The 10,845-nt window shown below is 39.1% G+C and overlaps 1 protein-coding gene across 3 annotated transcripts in view; it reads left to right on the top strand.

The window, feature by feature from the left end:
• The window catches only part of RBKS (ribokinase), an 80,779-nt gene that overhangs the window by 15,499 nt on the left and 54,435 nt on the right, over positions 1-10,845 (top strand). For all 3 annotated transcript variants that reach the window (XM_011370733.2, XM_023536947.1, XM_023536948.1), the window contains exon 2: positions 4,459-4,591. In XM_011370733.2, coding sequence (XP_011369035.1) covers positions 4,459-4,591 — 133 coding nt within the window. The remainder of the gene's footprint in view (positions 1-4,458; positions 4,592-10,845) is intronic.

The following is a 10,845-nucleotide window of genomic DNA, read 5'->3' as shown; positions in this document are numbered from 1 at the left end:
GGTGACATGTTTTTTTCACTCATGTATTACACATGGTTAGGTTTTGGATTTTTTTAAAAAACATTCATTTTAATGTTTTAAAAGACAGAAAATGACAGGCGGAGGGAGTCTAAAACAATTAGAACTGAGGCAGCTGTAACAAAAATGAACACAATGCAATGATTTGACCTCATGAAGGAAATGACAAATAAAATTTCACAAGTCTTCATGTTTGCAATAATATATTAATGTACAAAATATCAAAAATACAAAGTATCAGTGTTCCCCTTTAGGTTTATAATAGACTTTCAAATTTCTGTTTAATACATTTATAAGCCTTCTCTGTTTAGCAGCTGCACAAATATATACTTACTAGTATTTTACCATGAGAATTATAGTTTTCATCTCAAACTAGTCACTTGCCTTTTTCCCATAGCTATATACATTTCATTTCCATTATAAGACACTAAAGACCTTTCTAGTGGTAAATCTTGATTTTTAAAAAGAATCTTTTTAGTACTGTAGCATGATGGATTTAATTGAACAGTTTAAGAATAATATGGTAACTCCATCATACTGTTTAAACCAATCCACAGCTGTGAGAAAATGTTTGATTTTTAAAATATAACCAAGATGAGACTGCACAGTTATGAGCAGTAAAATACTAGAAAACAGTGAATTAATAAAATGATTTTTCATCAGTGGCCATTTATTATTTTGCTCTTAGGAACCTGGAAGAAATGGTCTCCTTTGAGTTTCAAGTGTTCTAGTAAATCTAGGCATTTCTTAGCTTCCTCAATATCACCTTGAATCACTGAAATAGGCGACTCTAAAGAATCAAAGTTCTTTTCTGGTCTGAGGTAGCCAACGATGGCCACACTGAGGCTTTCCCCAAAGAAGTCCTCTTTGAAGGTATGTGTGATACGAGTTTCCATGGAATTTTTAGTATTCTTGTCCTATGGGTTCCTTCCTATGCTCACCGCCATGTTATGGACATCTCCACTTCCAACACTGGCCCAGCCATAGTAAAGCGCAAGGTTATCTTCTACTTGTTCGGGAAAGTTAGCTGTGCGGGTGCCTAGCTGCTTGCAGCTTTGCGGTGGCAGAAATAAGGCAGGTGCCTCAGGACGCTGTCCACTTGGGGTATGGGCTGCAAGTCCTGCAGAGCCAGCATCAAGGTGGTGCCCAGACCCAGGACCAGCCAGGGGACACCGGCGCGAACTCGGCCCGTGGGCCGGGCAGATGCACAACAAGCCCGGAGGCACCGCGACTGCCAAGGCAACAGGCTCCTTGCGCTGCAGACCCAACAGCACGTCATGCTTAGGTTTTACGTCACCGTCAGCAAGTTGATTTTGCCCTGTGGGAGGTACACTGGAAAACACTGATTTAACCTTTATTGAATTGATACATGAATGAAGGAATGAAAGGATGAATTCTGGTTACAGTTTTGCCTGTAGAAGAATGCTGCTGTGCAGTGGGTACCGGCTGGTAAAACATGGAACTGTCCTTGCCAGACGGCTGACCAGTCACCCTGCCAGCCTCCTCCTCCTCCTCATGCATCAGCACCTCCATGTCCTCAATTCAGCAGTAAGAATGGAGACTGTACAGGGGAGACATGGAAAAGAGATGAGAGGAAAAGCAATTATCTCTCTACCCATCCGAGCTCTTGGCTGAGGCCCTATATGAAAAGACAGATTAACAAGAGAAAAACTAGTTTCTTCCCATGTATCCCTCAGGTATACATGGGAGAAACCCAGGGAAAAAAAAAATGAGTTAACTCCCCAGGGTGACTTCAAATTCGGGATTAAATACCATTTTAACAGGGAAAGAAGACGGGGGAGGTAGGCCTGTTAGGGGAGAGTAAATAACTTTTAGGAAAGGTGAATGGCCCTTAGAATAGATGGGAGGTATCATAGCTTGTGACAGTGCCTGTGTGGGTGCGGTATAGACTTCTAATCTCTCCTGTGACAAGAATCAGTCTTCTCTGGTTGATGACACTCCTGGGGAAGGGATTTATGACAATTGAGTTCCTTTTGGAAGATCTGTCTCTAGGCAGATAAATGGAATTCAGAGAAAGCCTCTCCCTGCATTTGCTGTTTTTCAAGTGCCAACAGCTCAAAATAATATATCAAAGCAGCATATTTGGGGTGTGTCCTGAACTCCTACAGTCAAATTTTGGGGTAGCGTATTCTGCTACCCTTCAGAGACAAGGGGAGACTCTTAACAAAGATTTGTTCAGTCAGCAAATATGTTAACCCCATGCTCAGTGACAGGCACTATAGATAAATGGGGAACACAGCAAGAGATAAGAGTAAGGCAAAGATGCAAAAGGCAAAGAAAATAGAAGTGTTCCAAAGAAGTAAGAAATTTCAGTGATGGCTAGATTAGTACAGTGCTTGTGTTAATATAAGTTGTTTAAATCCCAGCCATCTGCTCCCACATCAAACACATACACGCTGTACTCCTGATTTCACTCCTCCTACACATACATATACATCCCAATAATAATCTAGTGATTTTCCACAGTTGATAATAAAAAATACACTTGATTCAAACCAGTGGATTGTGACCCAGATCTAAGTATAAATATAGTGGGAGTCCAAAGTTTCTTTAGTGACAGTCTTACTAAATTATTTGGCCTGTTTTTAGCCACATTGGGTATTTTTTTTCTTTTTAAGGTTGTTATGAATGTTGTTTGTAGCAGCATCAATAAGCCAAGAATTCACATACTCAATCCACAGATTACTCATCATTGCCTGTTCATAACAGAATCCTAAAATGTTTAAGATTTCTGATGCAAATCAAAATCTCATCATCGCTTGTCATTGCTAAATTAAATGACAGGATAATAACATTACATTAAAACCATTTTTCTCTTGATTGAGTACCTTTTTCAGAAGTGAACCTTGTAGATGTATATTTTTTTCATCAGTACTATAAATGCACTTAGAATCCAAGATAAAAATAGAATTGAAAAGGGAGGAGTGGAGTGGGATGTTTTCAAATTATTGACGAGTCTCTTGAATCTCAACCATATTTGACAGTGCAGTGCTGGGGAATGGAGTAGTTTAGCTCAATTTATTGAGACTTAGAACTATAGAAAGGAGGCTCACAGGTCAAACTTGGTCTTTATTGACACGACTATATGTTTTTGTCATCAGTCATATGGCATTCCAATACAAACTGGCTGTTAGTGACCTGTAGGAACTGGTGCTGTTCTGTTACTCTAATAAGATAGGTTACAGCCTATGTGGGAAATGAATTCTTAATCTGCTAAAACAGAGTAGATTCTGTTGACTTACTGTTGTGAACTCTCTTGGTCGTTCTTTCTGTCTAAAGCTAATTAACCTTTCGATCACACCGACCATCTCTCCATCTGGCCCTTGGCCCACTTCTTTGTGGCCAGTCAACCAGTCCTCATGCCACTGAGCCCATCGTCTTCACTTGCCCTTGTACCCAGAACTCCTTCTCCATTTTAAAGTCTTCTGTCCTTCAAAGATTTTGCTTCTTCACATCTTCCACCTTTAATGTTATGAAAATCATATACTGGAGCAAACCTTTTACTTTTTGCCTCATTTAATACGATCCTCATTAGGCGGTAACATGTCAGTGATAACATGTCAGTAAAAATCTCAAGCCCTTAGAGAAGTTGACGTAGGTATAGACTGAAACAAGATGGGCCATGAGTTGACAATAGTTGAATCTGGCTGATAGGTGCATGGGTGTAGAGGAAGTCAGTATGCTATTTTCTCTAGTTTTATGTTTGAAGTTTTCTATAGTAAAATTTAAAATTAAATTTAGCTCTTTAGGATCCATTTTTTAAATAGATGCTCTTTTTCGAGTCGGTGCATGGAATGGGTAATACATAGGATGGATTAGGCCAAAAACCTGATCCTGCCATCTAAATACCCCACTATCACCCCACCCTCAAGGACACAAATAAAATTCTTTAGAGCCTGGAACTGCAACTTCTCTCTTCTCCTTAGGTCCTGAACGTGATTACCAGAATCCTGGTACACCTACCCCCTGCTTCTTGTTAAAGTGCCTAGATAAAACCACACAGAAACGCACATTAACTTGGTCCTATTTATTAAGTCCCACTGTGTTTAAGCTCTGTGCTAGGCATTGGGAAGGGGGAATATGAAGCTACTTCCCTCTGAGTTCCCCAAGATGGAAAACAGAGGCACCAGTGAACAACCCTGATGCAGTATAGACACTAGGAAATGTCATCTGAAATAGAACTATAGCTGTGCTGCTGTAGGGTAGTGGGGAGAGGAAGTGTCAAGCAGATGTGTTCTCGAAAATGATGCAAACTACTGAGTATTACCTTGAAGGAAAAGGTACTCTTCCCTGCTTCGGCTCATAGTTATGATCGCTAAGGCTAGAGCTCCAACAGATGACCTTCCCTCTCTCTTCTGAAGAACTTAAAATGATTGCAGTCACTAATGTACTTTTTTCCCTCTTTTTAAATTATGATAGTCTTACTTCTCGTTTGCCAAAAACTGGAGAAACCATCCATGGACATAAATTTTTTATTGGCTTTGGAGGGAAAGGTGCCAACCAGTGTGTCCAAGCTGCTCGGCTTGGAGCGAAGACATCCATGGTGTGCAAGGTAAGTGTAAAGTACAGTGGAGAGGATTCTAGAGGTAAGAATCTGGTTTTAAGACCTGAGTTCATTGTTTTTATTGAACTTTTTTTGTATATATATATTTTAAGTGATCGATTCAGTGGCATATAGTAGTGCCCTCACAATGTCATACAACCACCATTTTTGTCAAGTTCCAGGACATTTCCATCATTTTAAAATAAAACTTCTTTCTCCCTATCCTCCCCCTGCCCACCCACTCCCAACCCCTAGCAACCACCAATCTGCATCCTGTCTCTATTCTGGATGTTTCCTATAAATGGACTCATATGATATATGGTATTTTGTGTCAACTTCTTTTACTTAGCATGTTTTCAAGGTTCATCTACCTTATAGCATGTATCTGTACTTCTCTTTGTGGCTGAATAATATTCCATTGCATATGCCAGTTTGTTTATCCATTTACCTGTCAATGGACACTTGGGCTGTTTCCATCTTTTGGCTATTGTAAATAGTGCTGCTTTAAACATGCACGTATATGTACTTGTTTGAATACCTCTTTTCAACTCTTTTAGAAGTTCACTGTTTTTAAAGATTTAAATAGGAGAGAGTAATCTTCCTTGTCCTTTGTTAGTTTCTACCTCACTGAATCCTCTGGGAAGCAGCAATCCTCAAATAACTTAATGCTGCATTCCCTGAATTGAAAGAGTGGATAACTAGAATTAGCCTACTCCGAGGGGTTTCTCTAGTCCAGCTTCCTAACAACAGCACGAGTCATCCTGCTTTAACTGTAGCAACACAGCTTTTAGAAACTTGGACTAATAACTGGTGATTTACTCATCCCTAAGTTATTTTCTTGTAATGCTATATCTTGGATCAGAAAGGAAATTGGGCCTTAATGAACTATCCATAATGATCTTTAGGCATAGTTCTGTTTTCAGGTATGTAAAGAAATGATATGTGCAATGCAGTAATCCTATTTCCATCCTACTGAAATTATTTGAAAATAAAGCAGACTTGGCTGCCAAAGGTTCAACTTTTGCATCTTTAATGAAATTTTAAGATGCTATCATTACTGGTATAACAGGAAAAGTAGTTTATTGTAGGAAAGCTAGACTGGGTCTGCACAGCTGAGGATAAAAGAAATGTGAGAAATTTAAATGAGCTCTCTCATGTGAACTGGGTAGATTTTTACCACAATTTCTCTGAAATGTCACTTCCCATTGCATACAGCACTTCTCTCTCCAAAGGAGTCTTTAAGTGATGCATAAACTATACAATTATCAGTTCATCTACTAACGAACCGTAGCTTTAGTTCTAATTTATGATTCACATGATATAATTCTCATCTGGCTGTTTGGTCAAAAACATCACTTGAAGCACAAGATTCAGAGAAAGAAACCCTCATCTGCTAAGGCTGAGCTCTTGATAGATTTAAAATATCAATTAATCAGCAATAAATTATTGATGACCTATTATGTGCTAGAAATTATAGAGCTTAGAGAAGGAGCTGATGAAAAATGTTAGACCTGACCCATCCTACACTTGATTAGAAATTAAGGGTTTGGGGAGTAATCAGATAGTGCTGACTTAAGAGGGTTTGGGAACTGAAAAGAGGATTTCATTTCCTGGCTGGGAAAACTTGGACAGATAATCGGTATTAGAAGCAAGGGACCAAGAATGGCTGCCCTGAGGAGAAGGGAGTTCCCTAGAGCTGGAGCTGTTAGAGTTTGGAGAACCCCCTCTTGGAAGCTTTATAAGAGCTGTTCATGTAGCCATTAAAGTCAAAAATTAGATGTCCCCTGGGATCTCTTCCAAAGCGAAGATTTTGAGATGGGTTTTATTTTAGGTCTATTGAATTTGAGGCAAAGAGAAAAGCAAAATAGAAATATTTGAATTGTGGAACTACACTTAGGAAATGAATCATGAAACCACAGGAGTGGATATGAGAGGAATAGAAGACAGAGGGCTGGATTTGGGGAAATGTTCCATTTGGGAAGATGGTTAAAGCAAAAGTGCTGTGTGTTTTATTCTGGTCTGTGTATGATAGTTTATGTTAGCACCTGTACAGTTCTGAAGTGCTTCATGTCTGCCATGCCCCTGATTTAGTCATCTAGTGTTTAGGCCCATAGTGGAATTTAACCTGGGTGTCTTACAGAGGATAAGAAAACAAAGCTTCAGCTAAAACCTATACATGGTTACTTTCCTTCGACAAACTGGGACTGTTAGACATGGATTTATTTAAGCTTAAACAAATTGCATTATATTCTTAGACTTCTTAACAAGGAAAATAAAATCTCTTATAGTGGGAGTTATTGTTATCCATTAATCATGGTATTTCTTTTCATTGTGAAATATATTTTTATTAAGCAAATTAGCCAAAGTGTTTTATGGCAGTTTGTTAAAGATGACAAATTCCAAGTAGAAACCAAAATCATTAAATTACTCAAGATAAAATTGAACAGATGGAACTTAAAAAAAAAAAAAAAAGGAAAGAAAGAAAATTTCCTATGGTTTTCTTAGTAACATTGATTTGTACTACTGCCCTACAACAAACTAAAATTCAAGCTCTGATGAAATAAGTCTTTTTGATAACACATGCAAAACATCTTATATTGAGCTAAGGAGAAATATTCGTCAAGATATTGTGGTAAGGACTATTAAGCAAGAGTCCATCAATATGTGTACAGTGAAATATACATAATGAAACACTTCAAGTAGTCACAAGTTGTATAGTCAATGTTCACTTGTCACTGGCCAAAGCTGCAGTCCATGGATAATTGGCAATGATATTTTGAGATTAAAAATCCAGACAGATATCATAGAAAATGAAAGTCTTCTTGGCATGGCAGAGAGCCTGTTAGGATACCTTTCATAGGACTTCACCTGATTTGTTTTCTTCTTCTCCATTCCATTAAAGCCAAGTATTAGAGAGGAGGAAAGTATTTCTAAACATCAAAACTGACAGCTCAGGAGGACCATGGTAGAATAAAGAGTTGAAGATGCAGTGGCCCAGTCTGAGCCAGAGACCCTGCTTCCTGTGCAGATGGAAGGAAGCCATGAGCAGACATGGACCCAAATGACGCAGATCCGAAATCAGCAAACTGGGAGGACCTTCAAGAAATTACCTGGTCTTGCTTCCTTCACACATGAGACTCTCTAAACTCGAATACAAGTAGCTGTGTGTTTTCCTTTCAGAGGGGTCGGGTCTGGAGTTCCGTGACAGAGGCAGTATGTTAGACCAGTGCTACGCAAAGTCTGGTCCCCAGGCCAGGCTGCAAACTCACTGGTCTGGACAGCACAGCAACTGAGAGTGAAGAGAAACATTTATAGCAGTTTGATAATTTTATAGCTTTTGAATATAACAGTAATAAATTAGGTCTTATATTTTATGTGGTTCTTTTCATTTCATTATTATATTTTACAAAATTATTAGTCTGAAAATGGATTGAAAGTGAAAAAAGAGCTGAGTCATCACCACATAACTTGAAAAGCAGTATGTTAGAGCACCCATCATCTTCACCAAAAGGAACCTTCTGTGTTAAATTATTATGGGATGATCAACTAATCGTACATTGAGATTTTAATTTTCAAAGATCAAAAATTGGTCACCAGGCCTTTCCAGGTAATATATAATGAAGTGAAATCTGTCCTTTCCTGAACTCTGTTGAAAAACCACAGGCTAAAACTAGTTGGCTATGTTGATTGGAATGCCAGGCCATGTGTCCAAGCACAGGAGAGCCTATGATCCTAAACAAATAAATGACCCTAATCAAATAAATAAAATGTGCCTCATATAGGAAGAATGGAAAAAATAATTGAATTACAAACCTATCGCCACTCTCAGATAAGCAAGTCTGATAATGGTGACTGTAACATTAACTCTGTATATTAAAGGCCATTATTAAACAGCCACTTGAGGATTTAAACAACCAGCAAGCTTAAACAACTGGAATTTTATGCATTTTTTCATCTTTTATGATAAAGCCACAAGTGACAAGTTAAAAAGTTAATATGAGGGATTTATTCAAAAAAGCAACTGCTGGGTTTTGTTACATGACAACAAATGCATCTTAGTCTCTTAAAGCTGCTGTTCATTTGACCCTCAGTCTCTCTACAGCTTCATTGTCCAATACGGTAGCCGCTAGACACGTGTAGCTGTTTAGATTTAAATGTCATTAAAATACAATTGAAAATCGAGTTCTTCAGTCACACTGGCTGCATTTCCATCATCTATACTGGGCAGAACATTTCCTCACTGCAGAACGTTCTATTCAGCAGTGCTGCTGTAAAGTATTCAGGGTGAGCTGAGCCCAGGATTTCCTTAAGAGCAGCCAGGGTTCTACGAGTTGCTTTAGCATAAGTGAGTGGTTGTCCACAGTTGCTGATGAGCTGGCATCTTTCATGTAGAGCAGGCGCACCAACAGGCTACCACAGACTGTGCAGTTTTCCCAGAATCCTTCTGCCCAAAAGTAATTCACTGCTGCAACCAGAGTATGAGAGTGCCTTTAAAGGACTATTAGAAACAAAACCTTGGATAGAACCTTTCTGTAGCCATGACTAGAATAGTATGGGTGCCTGTAGTCATGTCCCTTTAAGAATGATAAATAGGCGCTAGGAAAACAGGCAACCAAGATGATCTTATACTTATAGAACACCTTTATTACACAAGGCTTAAGGAGGGATAAATGTATGCTAAGCTAGAGTCTCCAATAAGCTTTTAGGAAGACCAGACTTTAAGGAGATTGTTTAGGCAAACAATATAAGATGGTATTGAATGTTTAATTACTTATTATCCATTAGGAATGTCATAAGGGTCTGGAAATAAGATTAACAAGGGGTAGAATAGAGAAGGTAGGCCTTAAGCTGATGCTTGAAAAACAAGTATGTTTTGATTAAATGGAGAAGAGAAGACTTCTAAGTTCTCATAAGTGAAGGCAACGAAATAGACATGAATATATTTTACACACATAATGTTTTCACATAGTCGAATAATAATATCAAGTTAATAGTGCCTCTACTGACCACTGAAAAACAGAAATCCAACTCTTTTTGCCAAATATGAGCTTTAGAAAGATAGAAGCAGAAGCAACAAGAAGCAAGCCTGGGCCACATCAAAATGAGACTGGAGTCAGCAAACACAAGCCAAAGAAATCTATCAGGCTTCACAATACCTTCCTTGATCCCCATGCTGGCCTCTGATGGGTCCTTCTCCCTCAGAGGATTCTGTAGGTCACACTTGTCCATGCTCTCACTTAGTTGACTTAACTGTCTAGTACCAGGCAGGACTATGCTCTCCCTCTTCATTTCTTCCACATAGACAAAGCTTTACAGCTACTTTCCCTGTTTTTATCCTGCAACCCGTGGTCTTTGACTGGAGCCACACATTGTAATCACCTGGAGAGCCTGTCAAGGTCCCACCTGCAGGGGGTCTGACTGAACTGGTCCCAGGTGTAACCTGGGCGTCAGGACGTTTATAAGCTTCTCAGGAGATACTAATGAGCAGCCAAGGCTGAGAACTGTTGGTTTCCCGCCTGTCAGAGATCACTCACGACCAGTCCCACCCTTCAGCTTGGCTCAGATGGAACAGTTTGTGGCAAAATGTCGTCAAGAATTTTAATGAGCTTGATAATGGCAGAACTGAAATTAGATTCCAGGTTTCCTGACTCCCATATGCCTCATGGCCAAGATACTTGATGTTTGCATATCAATTTGATCGCCAACGTGTGACCATAAAAATAAGGAAGCCTCCCAAGATACCTATGAAGCTTCTTTATAACAGTCCTTATTGTAAGGGCCTTTCGTTTGTATCATTCACTGTGATTTTCAAGATACTTGCACTCAGCTCTCAATGGCAGGCAATGAATGACACCTTTGCTTGAGTTCTATCCTTCTGACCTCTGGTTGTCAATTTCCAGTTAGTGGGGAAGAGGCGTAAATATGAGTTAAAAGTAAGCAAAGGGGATTGGAAGGTGTTCACTTCTCCCAACCTTTTTAAAAATCCAGAAGAATGAATGAATGTGTAAGAGGTTTTGAGGGTGGGGCAACAGGGAAAATGGCATTCTTTTAGTATAACATTGCACATGTCATACTATAATACAGAGAGTAAGAAAGGACTCAGATCTCCGTTGCTCTTTGTCCACGTTTTGATCATAATTTAGATCTACTTGAAGCTTAAACAGTATTTCCGAGGCATAGATACCCTCCCAGGTGTCTATCTTCTTCCAGCGAAAATAACAATACATAGAACAGCATTAGTTATCCTAAACCATTAATGGAGA

Source organism: Pteropus vampyrus, unplaced genomic scaffold, assembly GCF_000151845.1.
Source record: "Pteropus vampyrus isolate Shadow unplaced genomic scaffold, Pvam_2.0 Scaffold173, whole genome shotgun sequence".
In the NCBI taxonomy this organism is placed as follows: Eukaryota; Metazoa; Chordata; class Mammalia; order Chiroptera; family Pteropodidae; genus Pteropus; species Pteropus vampyrus.
Note: the sequence above shows the minus strand (reverse complement) of the source record. Positions and strands in the feature narration are given on the sequence as shown.